We start from the raw sequence: 20438 nt of genomic DNA on the forward strand, positions 1-20438 counted from the left end.
ATGAAGAGATATTTTTACAGGCTGCTCTCATTTAAATATCATTTGCATAAAAACATCAGGGTACAAACACACTGTGTGCATTTTGGTTTCCACAGCAGACATCCTCCACCACATTTTTAATGAGACCTGTATAAAGTCATTCAGATTCTCAGCACACTTCTCTTTTTCTTTTTTTTCCAAGATGTTTATTGAGCAATTCACATGCTTGTATGACAATGGGGTTTACAGCATCAGATAGTTGCTCTGTTTCTGTACATTTACCTCACAGGCTCTTCTCTTTTTCTAAGTCCTTATCAGGTCACCTACCCACTGTGATGACATCCAAGTAAAGGGAAACTGGTCAGGAAAAGGAGACTAAGTTGATGTAATAAGTTGCTGTGATTACAGCAGAACTGCCAGAGAAACATCATTAAAGGACTGAAATGTTTCTTGCAGCCAAATTATCTGCAGTCCTTTTTCCCTTTTTTACAATATTATGAACAATGTCCCACCAGGTGGTAGGGAGCTGCAGGACAGTGACACTGGTCCTGTCGATCCTTCAAAAGGACACAAAACCAAAGAGTCCAGATCACCAAACAGTCTGACCAGGAGAGTATTAGCCCCGCCCTCAACATCCTAAACCTGAACATCATGCTGTGCACCAGAGTTATGCTGACCAGTGTTCAATATGATTCTGATCAGAAACAGGGATACGAACTGGGAAGTGGATTAAGTGGGTTACTGGTTCCAGATGAATGTGATGTGCAGTTAGTGTGAAGCAAGTTTAATCTCTGAAAACACTTCATCTGAATTCATGACAAGCTGTCAGACTTTATGTGACATGATATAAAGCAGAAACAACCTGAAGCCGGAACAGGAAACATACTCCATTACTGTTTTGTATCTGGTCTGAAGTCCTGTGTGTCTTATATGTTAGATTCACATATTATCAGGACATCACTGCTCCAAGGCAGAATCAGTTGGATGGAGTCAGGTCTTTGCCAAAGGAACCACAAGTAATTCATGAGCAAATATGAAATAATAATATAATTATATAGATTAATGCATCGATCAGTTTTGCTGCGGTATTTGGGGCAGGGTCATGGGGGCAGCAGCCTAAGCAGAGACACCCAGACCTCCCTCTCCTTGGCCACCTCTTCCAGTGTCTCCGGGAGAACACCAAGGCGTTTGCAGACCAGATATAATCTCTCAGGTCTTAATTAGTGCGATTGCAATAATATAATTTCCCAGGTGCAGGTACGTGCAGGGACTGCAGGTAGTTAAGCAAGTAACGTGATTTGATCCCCTACTCCTGTGTGCTGGGAGGGCCTCTGAGTCGAAAGCACACCCGGAGTGTTTGCAGAGTATTTGGTTTTATTCAAAACAAAATACGTCAGTGAAACAAATCCCCATTTCTGACTTCAGGGATTTGTTTGTCTGTGAATGGATGTACAGGCTGGTTCGATCTGTATTTTTTTGCTACAGATGTCAGTTTGCCCACAATTTCTTTAATTTTATCTTTTGACTTTTCATTCTTGAGTGATTTACTTTTGTAAAATGTTTTGCTCACCTGAAATGAAACTTAAATAAGTTCCTGCTGACCTCACACTGTTTTTATCTGTGGATAATTTTCCATCCTGATGTTCAGAAGAGTGTTTGAGGGTTTCAGATCCTTCAGAACAACAGTAAGTGTTTAAAATGATGCCTTTCAGTTTCTTAGATAAGAAACAAAAGCTGTCAGACTTTATCTCTATATTTTTTAACTGTTTGATGCTGTATGTTCTGCTGCTTCTTTATTCCTCAAAAAAGTTCTATAGAACAGCTTTTATGGAGGTAAATATTGCTTCCTTCATAGTGCAATATCCATTTTTAGACAGAAAAAAATACAAAATATTAAATATATCAAATCTAAATGACATCCATTTAGATTTGATATATTTTATATTTTGTATATAATTGTTTCACCTTTTTTTAACGATGCACTTCATCGTCCAACTACAGTCCAACGTAACACATCACAACGTCACGTGGCTCAATTTCTTTAAGAGACAGGTCGTCCATTTTGAGATCGAGTGAACGGGTGACAGAAAATTTTTGATCTTTATTTAAACCTTAAATTTAATCGGATGTGTTCAGGTTTAAGCTCAGGTTCAGTTATTCAGTGAAAATACCAACAGACTCAGACATTTAGAACAAACTAAGAGTCAGATCGGCAGAAACAGAGAACACGGACATGTCTGCTGTAACTGCGTCGCTCTGCTCCACGCTGATGTTTGTCCTGTTCGTCTCTGCAGGTGAGATTTACCTGTTAGAAACTAAGTTTTTAACAGAGTTTATATGTGAGATAACAAGGAATGAAGAGAATGAGCCTGGGTTACGCGTTAATGATATTCCCCAAGAATTATTTTTATATTATTTGGTTTGTGTCGGTCGGAGTGATGATGCTAAAGTCAGTTAGCAGCGCTGCTTTAAGGTGAAATAATTTATATGGAATCAGGTTTCTGGCAGAAATATCACACAAGATATAAAAGACAGGACAAAGACACATTGTGAAATAGAGCCAGAGACCAAAGATAACTAATTATTAAATACTGAGGTGACCATCTCTGCATTTATTTCACTCACCATGTGATCCTATGTCTGTCCAATCTGTATGAAGCTTTAAACAGTGAAATCAGTAACCAATAATCTATAACCTGCTGTGACTGGTCACACTGATCAAACATCACAGTCAGTGTGTTTAAAGATGGAGTTGGATGACCTCAGGTGGTAGAGCAGGTCTCTTACTAATTGCAGGGTTGATGGTTTGATTCCAGTCTGTGTGCCAAATATCTATGGGCAAGATGCTAACACACAGATAAATCCAGCAGACTAGGAATGTGTGTTAGATAGAAATCAGTGACACAGAAAAAAGTGCATGGGTGAATGAAGCAAGTTGTACAGAGCATGTTCGAGTAGGAAAGCACTACATAAGAACTAAATGTAGTTTAGTCTCTTGTAATGTCTAATGTTCTCCCTCTTCTTCAGCTCAGCTGACACAAGAAGAAACACAATCAAAGATCATCATCTAATAACAGAAGACTGTCTTTTATTGTGTGTTTCTGATTGGCTGCTGTAGAAGTGAACAGTTGTACTTTGACCTTTAACCTCTCTGCTCTGTGTTGTTTCCTCTTTCAGACCAGAAAAACATCACAGCTGAGTCTGGACAGGACGTCACTCTGACATGTCGAGCTCCAAACAACAACATCATAGTTGTAAAGTGGAGCAGAGCTGACCTGGAAGATGAATATCTGCTTTTGTACCGGGACGGTCACTTTGTTCCAGACGACCAGCATCCATCTTTTAAGAACCGGGTGGATCTGCAGGACAGACAGATGAAGGATGGAGACGTGTCTTTGATTCTGAAGGACGTGACGATTAATGACGCTGGAACATACGAGTGTGGCGTCTTCATGGATGGAGCACACTCATTGGAGTTAAGCATCATCTACCTGGTTGTTCCTCCAGGTGAGTGAGTAGAGTTGAGTGTGTGTGTGATCAGAGGTGAAGCTGCTTCCTGGTTGTTGATGTTTGTTTCTAAAGATGTTGTTGATGAGACTTTGTAGAAAGCAGCTGGTCTGAGTGATGTGATCAGAGTGCAGTAGATAATGTCTGACAGCAGTTTGAAGAGGAAATGGATTCTGTTCTGTTCTTCACTCATCACCTACCTGACACCTCACACCTGTTTCTCGCCTGCAGGTCAGACAGGAGGATCTGTTGGACTGATCGTTGGTCTGATAGTTCTTGCTTTGCTTCTTGTTGTTGCTGCTGTTGTTGGATCTTTATTCTACAGAAACCATAAAATAAAAAAACAGAGTCAGGAAACAAACCAGCTTCCAGCTGAACTGTGAGTCTTCTGTTGCTGTTCCCAGGATTCAATGCAGACATAAAATATGATCTAGATCCTGAATCTGTGCCCTGTGCTGTTCAACATATCATGGCAACATCTGACCAATCACACAGATGATTGTAGCTGAGCGGCTAATTTAAAATAAAAAAAGATTTGAAAAGCTTAGACATAAAACAGAAAAGTACCACAGCTGCTGGAGACAAGGCAGCTGAATGAGATCAAAAACAGTATATAGTAGTTTTTATTTTAATATTAAAAGCACTCTGTGAATATGTGAAAGCTTTACATGTATTGAACAGTAAGAATGGAAAAGAGAAAGAGCTGCTGCATCAATAAAGTTGAACTTTTTGAAGGCAGGAAGAAAAGAGAAAAATGCCAAGTGTTTGAGTTAACAAATGTATCAGTATCATAAGTTTATCTTTAACGAATTAGAGAAAGTGTCATCATCAAGCTGCAAGAATCAAATGTAGGCTTAGTCCACTTGCTGTTGCTCTAAAGCCCACCAGTACAAACAGGTATCGCGATTTATATAAATGTTCATGAAACAACATATTGTTGTAAAATCTATGACGAGTGGATCCTAATTATGGAACAATACAATTCCCCACTTTGTGTTAAATGTCTCAAAATGACTTTGAACATACCAAGTATGCTTACAAAAAAAACTGAAAAAAAAAATTTAATTTTTTTTTTGCAGTTTTTTTAAAAAATTAAAAAATAACAGGTATTGAAACTTTTTAAAAGGTTTAAATAAAGTATTGAAATGCCTTTGAGATTTGGGCTCCATGTGTTTTTTATTCATATATTTTGTGTGCATTGGCTGTGCCAGTGGATGTTTTCATGGATAACGGAGCTGTCAGAATAAGTGTATCCTGATTTAAAAATAAACACTTATCCAAACAGGGGTCGTGGGGGGGGATTGGGGCTCAAGTTTTAATGTACTTCTTTAAATATTTCTTTAAGATATATAAATATGATTAATCTACGATTAATAATGTGCCCTCCTTATAATTTATTCCAATCCCGTAAATCAAAAAATAAAATGAAAATTATCACTGTTTCTGTTTCTGTGTTTTTATTTTTTTTGCTTGGGTTCTTTCCTTTGGGAGTGAATAAAGTTGGATGATGGTGTTCATGCAAGGTCTAAGAGTGAGAGATGTTTCAGCACTAAAGGTTTAAAGATGAATTATGTTTTTCCCCTAACGACACATTTCTGGACATGAAAACATTCATGAAGGAAACTTTCTATCAGTTATTCACTGTGCCATACATCATGATTAGACTCAGTAAAAGAGAATAAACTGACAGCACTGACTTTCTGTGACTTCACTATGTAACAATATGTAACTATGTAATAATAAAATCAGAATTAAACTCAAATTGAGCTCCTAATGAGCCTGTGACTGTGGTTAGAAACAAAAAGACTGCATGTTGTTTTAAGACAATTCTTCTGTTTATCACAGAGAACAGATTTGTTCTTCTTCTGTGACTCTAAAGTACAAACTAAGCCTGATGCGTGAACACACTGCTGACCTTTGATTCAGCTGGTTCAGATTGATGAGTGTGTAGCCGGATAGGCTACTCGCCTTTCCTTTTCTCTCTCTCCCTCGCTCTCTCCTGCGCTCGCTCTCTCCTGCGCTCGCTCTTGGCTGCGCAACTAGGTTAATCGGGAACCCACCTGCATATTGATTGCAGGGTGGCGTCAGCCCGTATATAAGGATTTGGGGGAAGATTTGGGGAAACCTGCAGCCAGCTGAGACTGAAGAAGTCACTCGGATGAGTGACGAAACATTTCTCCCACAAAACGCTGCGTCCAGATGAACAGAATCAACTTTTGGAGATTTACTTTCCTGGATGATTGAGATGCATCAAGATGTTAAATTTGTGATTGACATGACATTGACCAATCAGCTGAAAGGAAGAAAAATGGGGTCAAAATTCATACTTGTAACTTGAAACTTGAGTGCAGAGTTTCACATATATTTTTTGGCTAAGTCCACACAAAAATCTTTTTTACACACACACAAATTCTTTTTACACATACAAATCCTGATTTACAAGTACAAAATATTTATGACCACAATTTGAGCCCATACAAGTGGGCCATCACTAATAGATGGCTATTTATTAGGATCTGAAATCTGTGAAATACGGCCGTGGGAAGCTGCGTCAGCCAGTTTGTCAGAGCAGGATGGTTTCTCGGACCAGGCGAGCTATCTCACCACGAGCTCCGGTAAGGGATGCTACATGAATGTTAGCGCCATAAAGACATGTAGTTGACTGCTATTAATATATTTCCTGTTTAAAAACAGCCAGTCGGAGTTGTGATATTTATGTTTAAAGTACTGTAACATCACTGATGTGTAAATATTCAATTTTAAGTGCTAAGCAATATATTAAAATGTGCTCGGGCCAATAGTTAACCGCTAGTATTAAGCTGCTGCTTAGCGATTTCTGTGTGTTCTAACATTACTGTGATTCAGTTGATTTAGTTAGCTTTCCAAAACATTGGAGGAGCAGTAATATCGTCATGTAGTGTGTAAATGCACCATTTTTAGTTTTGTTGACTTAGAAGTTAACTCATTTGATGAAGATGCAAAAAGTTCATAAATGTGATTATAAAATGTGAGGGATCTCATTACTCTGTTGAACGTATTAATGTTTAAAGAAGTTGATATATTTTTCTCAGAAACAATTCACGTTGAAATATCTTAAAAAGAAGAACAGTTAAAAGCGAGCTGTTAAAAGGATAAATATGGGAGAGTCTTACAAGTTTATTTATTCTTAAAAATGGTAAATATAAGGTATATTTTCTGTTGCACTAAGACCTTGTGTGATGTAAGTCAAGTTATTTCATGATGGTTGAGACGCTGTATAACTAAAATAATTTGTTACACTTGAGCAATACTTGACTGAAAGATGAGTGATGGAAGAAGCATAGATGAAATAGTAGTAAATAGTATAGTAATGTATGCACTCTGAACTGTGTGCATAGATTGGTTTTTGACCAGGACTGGATCATTCGAGATCTGAACCCTGTGGGTTAAGTGGCGAGCCAATCCCAAGAGAGTGACTGTTGACGGACCCGGGTGCAGTGTGGCCAGCCGTGGGATCCATCTTCCGCGAACCTCAGGACTATTACTACATTCCTTGACACGGATAAGACTAACACTTTAAAAATCTACCCGGGTAGTGTTAGAACCAATGGACAGAAACACACACACACACACACACACACACACACACACACACACAAGGAACTCTAATTTCTCTTTCCAAAGAGAAGTGGAGCAACAGGAGCAGAAGCTCTTTAATTGAAACTCTTTGGAGAATTTCCTTAAAGAGGATGTTTGGTTTTGATTTTATTTTTGGACCCTTTAATGTGCGTTTGTGCACTGTAGGAAGCCGGCTTTAGACAGGCAGGGTTTGTAAACTTTACAACTTTCCATACAGTTTCTATTCAAATCACATCGTATCTATCACTGAGTGGTTCCTTCTCTGATCCTTTCAAGGCTCCATAGTCTTACCTAGAACTTTCTGATTCTGGTCCAAAGTTGTCGAGACAATAATTTAATGTGTATCTCATATTATTTAATTGTAATACCTGTTACAAAAGTGGTGTCAGATAAAGGATGGATATCCTGGATAGACTTCACTTGTGTTGTAGCAGTGGGCCCAGGAGAACAAGAGAAGGATGAAGACTACAAAGATGGAGGAAAGCAAGACAGAGGGAAGAAGGACGGATCGTTGGTCTGTCAGTTTTTGTGCTTCTTGTCCTGCTTTTGTTTGTTTCTTAAAATGAAAACTTTGTGTTACCACGGTGTCTGTAAATCCACAGATAAGAATAAAATATAATATATATAAAACTCTACTTTTGACCTGTTGTATTATTTTTTCTTCTCTCACGATCATAATGACGTAATTAAACTTCACTCTTTTTATTTCAATAATCATGTTCTGCAAATATTGTGTTGACTGTATCAGTGCAGTAAGCTGAAGCTGAGGTTCTTCATCATGTGTAACGTTTTTATCAAAGATTTACGTGTTTGTGAGCAGATTTTATTGTTTTAAATGATTTTACTCTATTTTTATTACACTGACTGAACAACACTGTCTTTACCAAACAGCCGGTCTGCTACAAGCTGACAGTATCACACACTGTCCAGGTCTGTTGTCCTCAGATCAAAGTTTGCTTGATAGCTAAGTTTAGATTTGATGACTCATTTTACACGTCGTAGCCTTTAAACGTTGATGAGTTCCTGAGTGAGTGAATGAAATGTAGGATAATAGAAAAAGAGCATTTAGTTCTATTCAGACATTTGAAGAAATTGAGACATTTATAAGCTGTCATTACATTATAAAGTAACAGGAAGGTGATAATTTACCAAGAAAAATTTACTAGAAAACCAGCAACAACAAGCTGCAAGAGCACAGACAATACTGGGATAAAACACGCCTTCAGATCTGTATGTGTCCATCTCATCTCCAAACTCTCCTCTTCCCACAGATAAGAACAGAAACAAAATTAGCTCAAGCACGTTATTTTGATAAATACATTTTGATTCATGAAGTTAATTCATTATACTTGATGATTTTTTTGTGATTATTATTTTTTCAATTACGCGTTTGCTTCTGTCCTGCTAAATTCTAAAAGTTCCTGTAATTAAAGTCTAATTGTGGACGTTACATTCTTATTCCTTTGTGAAGCAGTAAACTATTTTAAACACGTTACTTGTAAGTAACTTCACAGAATTGTTATATTGTACTTTTTACAGATGTTCCTGTAAAACAGTCTAAATGTAACAAGTACAGCAGCACTGATGTTATCAGTTTGAAAAGCTTCCTCCATGAAAGGCTAAAGAAGAATAACATGATGCTAGAACATCACATTTTATAACGTGACAGTAAAAATAACTCAGATTGCCTTTGATGTTTTCTTCCACAATCAGAGCTCTGAGCTCCCTTCATTCAGAGGGAAGTGCAGAATCCTTCAAAGTAAAAGCCTTTCTGGTTTGGATAGCTCTGCGCTGCTGAGCATAAGTGGGGTGAGCCTGGGTCCAGCTACATGAGTGGTGTCTTGTTTTGGTGAAGCTTTTGAATTGTTTGGCCTTTGAGGCCCGTGTGGAGCTCATAGAGTAGGCTGACACTAAGCACAGAGAGACCCACAGTGGGGCCTGCAGTGGGCGTAACACAGTATACAGATCATACATAAAGCACCTCTCTGTCTGTCACATCAGTGTCTATTTATAGCTTTCCATTGAAGAAGAAGAAGTGTTTTCTGTTTGAACCATGTGCCGAAACAACGCCTCCACATTATGTGGAAAACTGAGGGAACCCGCTGAGCAGCTCCTCCACACTTCACCTCAGTGATGCTTTTATTTTATAACACAAAGATTTAATCATTTATACGTTTGTGGTTTCCTGTTTGTTGCACTAAGAGCAGAGGTGTTCAAGCTTGTTCCACATGAAGCTGCTCAGCAGTTTGTTTGCATCAGCTGATTCAACAGATCAGTAAACTTGTGCTGAAAATAACTTTACTTCACAAACAAATGAAAAAAGGATCATCGGGAAGCTCTTGTGTGCTGTGATGCTTGTTGATTAACTGAGCATTAATAAGAAAAGTGACACTCAGCTCCACATCGCTGCTCTGCTTGAACTTCATCTCACCTGGAAACAAGTGACGTGAACAGAACAGCGCTCCGAGCGCGCTCAGAAGCTCCTTTGTCCTCACTGCATTTCTACCTCCAGCTACACCTGAAAAGTGCCGTTTAGTTTGTGCACTGAGGCCTGTGGATGAGTGATGTCGATTCAGGACCACAATCAGATGTCAGACCTCAGGTTTGAGGGTTTATCATGTGTATGTTTTTGCTCTACTGAACCTGAGGAAATGTACATGTTAGTGGTTAAAGGAGCGAGCGGTTCTCACACTCCTGTTAAAGAAAAGAAAATCCCCCACCCGCAGCTCACTTCCTCTCAGCTGAACTGCTCACACCTAAAGGAAAAAATGCAGCTTGTGTTTTTCTTCCCACCAGCTGGAGACTTAATTTACATAAGAAAACATGTTTTAGGTTCAATACTTAAAAAAAAAAACAAAAAAACAAAAAAAACCAAGACAAATAAAAGTTTATGAATCTTTCAGATTAAAAATAGAAATTTCAGGTTCTTCGCTTAAACGCACAAAAAAAAAAACCATCATTATTTTCCTGTCAGTGAACGCACCATGCACGTATCATCTGTGGCTGTTTTCTCTTCATATTAACCTTTTTTTAAGTTTTATCTCTTCTTTGTTACTTTATGCTGCAAAACTAAAGAAGCTGGCAAGAAGGTAAAAGGTGAGAAAACCACAACAGAGTCAATCACAGGAAGGAGGAGGGTTTAAAAGACGTGAGCATGAGCGGACCAGAGTGTTGGTAACATTTCCGAGACACAGGATGGAGGAAACAACGCTGCTGTGTCTCCTCTGTAAGTACAATATGTTTTTATGGATGCTGAGATTTAACAATAACCTCAGAAACTCAGTGTTCAGCAAGTTTGCGGGTTTATAACATGTCAGAGTGTAAAGCTGGTCTGCAGGTTTTGCAATAAATGTTCTAAAACAGTCGTCGTGTTCAGAGTTTTTAGGATTTTTGAGAGAAGATATGAATCCCTTTCTCCTGCCCTAATCTAAGGTTGAGTTCAGAGTAAATGATATCACTGGTAACCGATGTTTGCAGTATTAAACAATCACACCTTATCCTTCAGGCTGATCCACACCTATCTACAGTTTTAAGATCTCTTTCCTTTTGGTATTCGCAAGTTTCTGAACATTTGCCTAAAAGATAATCGAAGCCGACTTTAGTCACAAACCAGTTTAAAGAGTTTAAACTTTGGCAGTAAGGAGGAGAGGGACAGTTATGAACTGGAGCAAACCAGACAGCCCCACACTGAGAGAAGTGAAGTGGAAAATGTTGGTGTCACTGTCGTCTTCATGAGTGCGAAACCTCAGACTAACCTGCTGCTTTCTTTTAGTTCTGACTGCAGTGCTGATCTGCACGACACACCAAGGTCAGTGAGCTTCTGTTACCAGTGTCTGAAAGTCAGAAATAAGCAAAATGATCTCATGTTTTGTGCATTTATTGCTGCTGATGTACTGACGGTCAGGCTGTGGTGCAGCTCTAAGACACCACATCCTCTCTGCAGCTGTCATGCAAAGACTTTCCAGCTTTAACCGCTGCCTGAGCAAGAAGGAAGAAAGAAAAGACCCAAAGCTTAAAATCTGTATGTTTGCTGCTCTCTAGAAATGTTTGTGGGTCTTATAGACAACAAAACTGATAAACTATCCCACAAGTACAAAATAACTTAACGTGGAAACAAGTTACAAAGATGTTGATTCTGAAAGATGTTTAAACAACATTAAAACTGAAACTTTATTTCTTTGGAAAAATATTTTCATCTAAATTTCATGGAAAAAAATCAACACTTCTGCAAATTCATGAACAAAGTCAAACCCACGCTCCCTCGTGTGAGGCACCAGTGCTAACCCCATGATGATGCCCACACACGTGGAAACAACAACGTTCAAGTGTTCAACTCACATCTCAAATGCACAATGACAGAAACATCATTTACATGCAGATACATACGCTGCTGTGCAGCAACACCAGTCTGTGTATCTTGGGTGGATGTTGTTACAGGTGTTGGGTCATTTGTCCAAATCTTTGATGTATTTCATGGGATCTAACTGTTAGAGAGGACAGTGGCTCCTTCTTTTAATAGCCTCTCAGAACTTTAGCACAAAAACAGCCAGAGTTTGTTACAGTAAAGCTCCTTCAAGCCTGCTCATCTCTGCTACCTGATGAAAAGCAGTTCAGGAGGTCGACTCAAATACCAAGCAGAGCAGAAGGGCAGTTAAGAGTAAAGCAGGGTGATGGGACTTTTCTGGAGGTTGTGGAGGCGGGGCACGTCAGATAGATGAGAAACGTGTCAAAGAAGAACGAGGCGAGGACCCTCCAGTGGTTTGACAGTCAGCTGGTGACAAAGGCAGTGAAGACCCTGTGGAAGCCTGGCAGGAACATGGTAGCAGTCCAGTCCTACTCGAGGATATAACAACAGACAACACAGGACCATCCAGCACACCGGCTGCTCAGGTTCGACCCACTCAGGACACTCAGTGCTTGAGGTTTGCCAGCTCAGGACATTTAGGCAGCTTTGGACGCTCAGGCTCAAATAACAGTGGCTCAGTGTCTGGAGTGTTCCCAGGCAGAGCGGCAGACAGATGCTTGTGAGAGCTTCTTCTTTAAAGAGGGCGCAGGTGGAACGAAGGCAGTTGGCTCATAGCTTCACCGGTGAGGACCTGATATGAAGCAAACTGGAGTGCTGAACAACTGGACCCTGTAAGGTCCTCACAGTAAGACTTCCTCACAGACTGGTGGAAATGAGGCTAGAAAGCTGGGCAGCCTGGATGACACTGGAAGGCTAGACGTGGTTCTGGATGTTGCCCCCGGTCAGTTGAGTCCAATAAGAGGGAAACCAGTTTATGATGAAAATCTCAGGTCAAGGATGTTTCTTTTTCTTTGTAGAAGAGCAGGTTGCGAAGCAGGGCTAAAATCAGAGTCTTCCTCCTCTTATATTTGTTCTTCTATTTGAGTTATGGACGAGTACACACTTGAAATATTTGGCAGCTGTAGCAGTCGCGGAAAATTCCTTCTGTGGCAGAAAATCTCACAGATGCAGTCTTGATACCAATAGATGGATAAAAACTGGAGGAAATCCTCAGAGGCCGTGAAAACTCCTAAATGGAAGTAGCTTCTTCTGCTGGGTCTATTCTGTTGGTCTGACACTGGCTTCCTTCATTGGCTTCCTGTTAAATCCAGGAGTTGAATTCGAAATCCTGCTCCTCACATACAAGGTCTTAAATAATCAGGCCCCATCTTATCTTAATGACCTTGTAGTACCATATCACCCTATTAGAGCACTTCACTCTCGCTCTGCAGGCCTACTTGTTGTTCCTAGAGTATTTAAAAGTAGAATGGGAGGGAGAGCCTTCAGTTTTCAGGCCCCTCTTCTGTGGAACCAGCTTCCAGTTTGGATTCAGGAGACAGAAACTCTTTTCTTTTTTGCTAAAGCCAATAGTTAGGGCTGGATCATCCCTTGGATACAACAGTCTCAGGCTTCTAGGGAACATCCAATGATGAAGTGAGATTTTTCACTTCCCTTGTGTTTCCACTACAGACATCATAGTTTCCACATAATCGCAGAGAGCACAGACGTCATGGTAAATTTTAGCTTTTAATGATTTCTTTGAAATGTTCTTTTTGAAGGATTAATTACAGTACCGAATATCTATCTATCTAAAAAACAAGAACTGTGAGCGCAAGTTTGAATTTATTTTGGATTTCCTTTAATCCAGAGTGAACTGTACACAGTGCCTTGAAAAACTTTGATTTTGTTGGTCTTGAACTTTTACACTTTTGTTATCTTACAATCAAAAACATAATTTTTATTGTGATTTTCTGTGACAGACCAACACAGAGTAGCACACAATTGTGAAGTGGTACAAAAAAGAAAAAGAAGATGCATGGTTTTCAAAATTTTAAGCAAATCAAATCTGGTTTGCCGTGTTTTGGATTCTGCATCAATACTTTGTAGGGCCACCTTCCTCTACACGTCTTTGAGGTATGTCTCTACCAGCTTTGCACATCCAGAGACTGAAATCTTTGCTCATTCTTCGTTGCAAAACAGCTCAAGCTCAGGCAGATTCGATGGGGAGCATCTGTGAACAGCAGTTTTCAAGTCTCGCCACCGATGGGATTTAGATCTGGACTTTGGCCATTTTAACACATGAATATTCTTTGGTCTAAACCATTCCATTGTATCTTTCGCTGTATGTTTCCAGTCATTGTCTTGTTCAAAGGCAAATCTCCTTCCCAGTCTCAAGTCCTTGGTAGCCTCCTACAGCTGTGAAAACTATAATTTTAATCTCAGCCAAACTGATTTACTCAGGAACAAATAAAACACTGAAAAAAGTCGAACAATAACATTTTTCAATTATCCAAGTGACTTTTATATCATGTTCAACCCGAGCAGCGAAAGAATGCAGGGGTCTGAAAATATGATTTGCTGGGAATTCGGTGTTCTCGCCGTCTCTAGCAAGCCTTGAACCCCCAGCTAGCTATCAAGCTGGTGGGTATCAGACGTAACCAAAAACATTGGAGCACTTATGCAAAAATGATTACTTGCTGCTAGCAGGTTGTTAATGCTATCCTTCAAGTCTAAAACCAGCATGTTAATACGTGGAGATCCTGAAAGCTGCTCCAAATATGATCAATTATATTTTAAATATTTGTTCAATTCAAATCAGTTCAAATTCTTTTTTTCTTTCTTAAAGAAATCTTCTACATCATGTATATTTTTTATGCCATGTGTCATTCCATTGCAAATAATAATCACAAATGAATTAAGAGGAGATGGCTGCAAAAACTCAGGAGCTGTGATTTCATCACACACTGCGTTCTAGACACCGTATAAACTTATGAAGTCCGGCGAAAACACAAGTACAGACGGGCGTACATGAGTATTTGGCCTAACAGTCTGCAGTCTATGAACTAACCTCAGCTAACGCCAGCTAACAATGTTAGCTTGTTCGCGAGTATCCTTCACTAATAGTAATAACAACTGCAAAGCAATAGTACGTTGATCAGCCCATTTCCAATGAAGAAATGCCTTCCTGCCCGTGCACTGCTGGCTCTGGGTCCATTGTGTAACTGACGCCACCAACAATAACAGGACGCTTACATTAGAGCCTTACTGTGTGTTTTGTTTCGGTTTCCAGCAATCAGAATCAGAGAAACTGTATTCATCCCATATGGAAATTGAGTATAAAAATGTTTTAAAAAGAGGACACGTGTTTTTCTCTAACCCGCTCTCAGCCATGCTATATATGACACATGCCCAGCTAAACCTGCGCCCGACTGCTTTCAATCCACAAAATTGGAGAAGGCATAGAGAGGGGACAGCCAAACATATGGAACCGGAAATGACCACCGTGTATTCTATTTATTTCAACAAAGTAACTGTATTCTGATTACCACCGATTAAAAAAGGTAATTCGAATGGAAAACATTTTGTATTTTAAATACGTAACACGGGTACATGCATTCTGTTACTCCCCAACACTGCCTTTGTTTGTCTGTCAACAATAGCTTTCTTCTTGCCACTGTTCCATACAGGCCAGATATGTGGAATACACACTCACAGTTGTCCTGTGGACAGACTCTCCCGCCTGAGCTGTGGATTTCTGCAGCTCCTCCAAATGGACAGTGGGCCTGTTAGAAGCTTCTCTGATAAGTGCTCTCTTTCCTCGGTCTGTCAGTTTAGGTGGATGGTCATGTCTTGGAGTGCTTTTTGTTTTGTTTTTTATATATAACCTAACCTTACTATAACTTTATCTACATCTTTATCCCTGACCTGTCTGGTGAGTGCCTCAGTCCTCATGATTTGTTCATTAATGTTCTCTAACAAACCACTGAGGCCGTCACAGAGCAGATGTGTTTATAATGAGACTAAATCACACACAGGTGAGCTCTATGATCTAGTTAGGTGACTTCTGAAGGCAACTGACTGCACTGGATTTTATTTGGAGGTATCAGAGTACAGGAGGCTGAATACAAATGCACGCCACACTCTTCAGACTTTTTAAAACCATGTATCATTGTCATACAAGTTCACAATTATGTGCTACTTTGTGTTGGTCTGTCACAGAAGATCTCAATGAAATATTTAAGTTTGTGGTTATAAAGTGATAAAATGTGTAAAGAGGTATGAATCCTTTTTCAAGACATTGTATTTACACTCACTGGAATCTTTTGATAGTCGGTCCCACTGCATCATTTTTAGATCCTGGACCTCAGTACTACAGTAAGTGTGTTTGTGTCAGCCGTGTACGTCCACTTGTTGTTTCACAAATGTCTGTATCCTGACCTCTTCTGGTTGTTTGGTAGTATTGCATTTTCTTTCTGACACCATGTCTGACTTTAGTGTTTCTGGAAAGTAATTGTAATTAGATGTGCTCAGCATGAGAGGTTCAGTTATGAGCAGCGCATACCTGTTACTGTAGCAAGAATTATTCTTCAAATAATCAGCAGAAACATAAAATCAGTTTAATTAAACTGCAGTTTATTTACATGTCCATCAGCTTCAGAGACCAGTGAGGATCTTTAATTCAATTTAATAAAAATCACTGAGATGGAAGAAATAAGAATTTCCACTTTTACTTTTCATGAAGTCAAAGACTTGATTTTAAAAAAGTGAATACAATTCTACATTAGCTTAGAGTTAAAGCGTATAAGTTGGTAAAATACAATTTATATATAAATAAGAAAACTAACTCACAGGTGTCGAACTCCAGGCCTCGAGGGCCGGTGTCCTGCAGGTTTCAGATGTATCCTTGAACCAACACAGCTGATTTAAATGGCTAAATTACCTCCTCAACATGTCTTGAAGTTCTCCAGGAGCCTGGTGATAAACTAATCATGTCATTCAGGTGTGTTGGCCCAGGGTGAGATCTAAAACCTGCAGGACAGCGGCTCTAGAGGCCTGGAGTTTGACACCCCTGCTGTAGATTATTGGAATAAATGACAATAAAATACATTTTTGACAGTACGACAGACAGACTCAAAGTGTAAAAGTGTGAGGTTCAGTGAGTAATGTCTGACTACTTTTCCTCACAGCTCGCCTGACTGTGAGTCCCAGCAGCTCTCAGCTGTTTGAAGGAGAGTTTGTGTCTCTGAGCTGTGAGGAGGACGACAGCTCTGCTGGATGGACTCTGAGGAGAAACACAAGCAAACGACAGAGGACTCGGTGTGGAGATGGGTGGGGAAAACCAGCTGGTTCGACTAATTCTTCGTGTAACATCAGCTACATCTTCACATTGGACAGTGGAGTTTACTGGTGTGAGTCCAGAGAGGGTCCCATCAGTAACATGGTTAACCTGACAGTCACTGGTAAGCTGAGTGTGTGGAGTTAGTGTTGATGAAGCTGTGTGTAAATGGATGAAATGCTGTAGTTTGTCTCTGTGTTGAGGTGGATCAGTGATCCTGCAGAGTCCTGTCCTCCCTGTGATGGAGGGAGATGACATCACTCTGCTCTGTAAAACAAACACCACCGGCTCCAACCTCCCAGCTGCTTTCTATAAAGATGGTGTCTTTATTGGGAACCAGTCTACAGGTCGCATGACCATCCAGCATGTTTCCAGGTCTGATGAAGGCCTCTACAAGTGTGACATCAGCGGTCATGGAGAGTCTCCACCCAGCTGGATCACTGTCAAACGTGAGGAGCTTCACTCTGATTTCAGCTCTTTTTTCATCAACACCTTCACCTAAACAGGTGTGATTCTCTCTGCAGGTAAACCTAAGACTGCAAACCCGCCCACTTCAGGAGCTCCACACCCAAACTCGAGTCATCTTCACTCTGACTTTGCACTGATGCGCTACCTGCTGGTGTTCTGTCCGTACTTCATCTCCACTCTTCTTATGGTGTCCTTATATCGACAGAGAGCCACAGGTAACACTCTAACCTGTCAGTCAACAATCAATGAACTGTGGGTGATTGAATTAATTTGTTAATATTTCATGTTAGAATAATACAATAACAATCATAATAACAAGAATCTGGATTTCCTTTCTGACCTCGTGTCTTGCAGGAGCTCACCTGAACTGAGGATGATGATGATGCTAACAAAGAGCATCACTTGTGAATTTCACCAACAACTCAAGAACTCGTTCACAAACAGTGAAAGCACACAGACGTGTGTTTAAGCTGAGCGTGTGAACACACAAATGCTCAGTGTCAGAGCACGCATCCACACAAATGATGAAGGCTCAGCTGTCCGACATACACCGATCAGGCATAACATCATGGGTGAAGGTAAAGGTGAAGTGAATAACACTGATTACCGCTTCATCATGGCACCTGTTAGTGTGAGGGCTACATCAGGAGTAGGTGAATAGTTAGTCTTTAAGTTGAGGTAAAGGAAAAATTCAAGTGTAGGGATTTAAACGAGTTTGAAAAGGGCTGAACTGTGAGGCTAGATGACTGAGTGAGGACATCTGAAAAACTGCAGGACTCGTAGGGTGTTCCTGGTGTGCTGTGGTCAGTCTTTATCAAAAGTGGTCAAAAGGAAACAACAGAAAGAACCAAAGACAGGGTCATGGGTGGCCAAGGCTCATTGATACACGTAGGAAGTGAAGGCTGGCTCTGTGGTCCAAACCTTAGCTGCTGTAGCTCAGATTGCTGACATAAAGTCCTGGTTCTGATAGAAAGTAAACAGAAGATGGTATTGAGTATTGGTCTGCTGGGAAACAGTATTCCCTGATGGCTGTGACTGCCATCGGCAGGATAATGCGTCTTGCCATGAAGCACAGATGGTTCAGGAACTGTTTGAGGAGCACAACAACAAGTCTGAGGTGGTCTCCAAATTCCCCAGATCTCAACTCACACAATCATCTGTGGGACGTGCTGGACAAACATGTCTGACGTCCCACCTCCCAGCTGAGAGGACTTATGGGATCTTTTGTTAACACACTGCCTGTGTGGAGTCCATATCTTGATGACTGGGCTGTTTTGGCAGCAAAGAGGAGGGTAAACACAATATTAGGCTGGAGCTCATACTGTTATGCCTGGTCAGTGTATATCATCACATGAAATAATAAGAACAACCAGTTATTTAGCTTTTCAAAAAACAGCAATCTATGCAGATAAGCTAAATTGTATCTCTGGTTAATGTGAACAGATGAGGACCCAAAACTGATGTCTGGGGAACTCCTCAGAGTGGCCGGGCACCACACAAAGATATTCAGAGCAAGTTAAGGTGGAAACATCTTCAGACTGAAGACTCCTAAACTAAAGACTGTAAGCTTTGTAGCAGATCCACAGAGAGTGAGACAGCCAGCGCGCTGTTATCACGTCACTCACATTCAAACTACCTCCATAAATCAGCTTTAAATCCCCCTTAAACGGCAGGTTTACTGGTATACAACAGCACTGGTTTAACCTTTGGAAACAAAATTATTAAAGATTGCTGAATTCACATTTTATTCTGCATGTTTGCTTTCTTTATGGAACCAGCAGGAGCAGCAAAAAGCTCCAGAAAAACTCAAACTGGATTAAACTGTGATCCCAAAAGGAAACAGCCAGAGAAGAAGAAATCTGAGCTCTGTGTTTTCTTCTGGTTTTGGTAGAACTGGGCTAAAGACCTGTCTTTAATATTTAGTATTTTATGTTAGTAAGAACATAAAAGGAACAATTATGATGGGAAAACCAGAAACGAACAGAAAGATTTATTTCTTCTGTTATTTGTTCTTTTTTTTTTTTTTTTTTTTGTCTTTTAAATGTTTGTGACTTTGTGACTTTGAGAGTTTGGAGAACCTGAAAAATCTGTATTTATTTTCTATGCTTAGGGGTATTTAAAGAGGAATAAAAAATGACTAAACCAAACAAACAGCTAACAGGACATGTGCATTCCAGATTTATTATTCATGACTATTTTATTTCTTGGAAACTTTCTCGTGTCATTTTTAAACTAAAATCTGAGTCACTGTCCAAATACATCTTTTTACTTGTTTGGGTCTCTCTCTTTTCTAAAAATTTTTTTCTATTTCTAAACATAATGCTTTTGAAACCTGCTAGTGAGAATGCATGATGGTTAGATTCTTTCTACCCCTAATTCTAATACTTTTTTGCCCCACTGTATATCATTCGGATTGTCTACATTCAAAGGAACTACTTCCTCTTCCGCCTTTCATAGTCATGTGCGAAATACGGCTGTATAAATGTCTCGCAGCCCCTTGGCGTGCGCACTCCCAACAATGGCTGAGCGTAATTGGAGTCATGTGCGGACGTATTTTACCTCCACAAACAGCTGAGACGTGGTTTGCGATACATGTGGCAAAAAAGTGCCCCAAGAGTGAGGTGTTGTGGTTATACTTTCCCAACCTTGAGACCTCAGAATTAGGGAGACAATCAAAAGGGCTGTTTTGGGGTGATAAATACATTTTACAGTGTTTCTTTATCGGATAAAATACGTTAAATGTCACCGTTATTATTGGCCGGCCCGGAAACAGCGGGGTGTCCAAATTCAGAGGCTGCTTCCACCTGAGGACCGGCCTTCGCGGTCTAAAGAAAGCCGCGTAGTACGTCACGAGCTCCCTCGGTGGAGTGAAACTCTGCCGTCTGCTTCTTGCTATCTAAAATATAACCGGGCACTGACGTAAACTCTCGACCGTCTCACACTTCTGTTTAGTCAGTTTTCTGTTTGACGTTTATTCAGCTGTGTGAAAACCCCGGAGGAATCCTCCCGAGGGAATAATAAAGTTTAATTTAATTTAATCTAATAACTTTAATCTCAGCCAAACCGATTTACTCACGAACAAATAAAACACTGAAAATGCCAAACAATAACATTTTATTGTTATCAAAGTGACTCATATATCATGTTTAACCCGAGTAGTGAAAGACCGCGGGGGTTTGAAGACGATGTGTCGGCTCAGATATTTGAAGTTTCCACAGCTACATTCTCACCTGAAAATATGTTAAA

The 20438-nt window shown here is 40.0% G+C and overlaps 2 protein-coding genes across 2 annotated transcripts; both read left to right on the forward strand.

Annotated features, from left to right (window-relative positions):
* Positions 1-2066: 2066 nt before the first annotated feature.
* On the forward strand, positions 2067-3869 carry LOC309703190 (programmed cell death 1 ligand 1-like; the record flags this gene model as incomplete). Its single annotated transcript, XM_082527903.1, has 3 exons — positions 2067-2273; positions 3157-3486; positions 3718-3869. Exons 1-3 carry the CDS (start codon positions 2213-2215, stop codon positions 3867-3869), a joined length of 543 nt encoding a protein of 180 aa, XP_082384029.1. The 5' UTR covers positions 2067-2212.
* Positions 3870-10220: 6351 nt separating this feature from the next.
* LOC309695111 (Fc receptor-like protein 2) lies at positions 10221-19329 on the forward strand. Its single transcript, XM_082515577.1, has 6 exons — positions 10221-10330; positions 10877-10912; positions 16576-16848; positions 16928-17173; positions 17249-17407; positions 17547-19329. Exons 1-6 carry the CDS (start codon positions 10300-10302, stop codon positions 17561-17563), a joined length of 762 nt encoding a protein of 253 aa, XP_082371703.1. The 5' UTR covers positions 10221-10299; the 3' UTR covers positions 17564-19329.
* Positions 19330-20438: the final 1109 nt, after the last annotated feature.

Source organism: Aulonocara stuartgranti, assembly GCF_965226115.1.
Source record: "Aulonocara stuartgranti genome assembly, chromosome: 3".
Classification (NCBI taxonomy): Eukaryota; Metazoa; Chordata; class Actinopteri; order Cichliformes; family Cichlidae; genus Aulonocara; species Aulonocara stuartgranti.

Bases quoted from the DNA above. Each gene is read 5' to 3' on its own strand.
- LOC309695111 (XM_082515577.1), top strand. From the start codon at position 10,300: ATGGAGGAAACAACGCTGCTGTGTCTCCTCT. The intron at 16,849-16,927 runs GTAAGCTGAGTG...CTCTGTGTTGAG, and splicing joins GGTTAACCTGACAGTCACTG to GTGGATCAGTGATCCTGCAG. The intron at 17,174-17,248 runs GTGAGGAGCTTC...TTCTCTCTGCAG, and splicing joins CAGCTGGATCACTGTCAAAC to GTAAACCTAAGACTGCAAAC.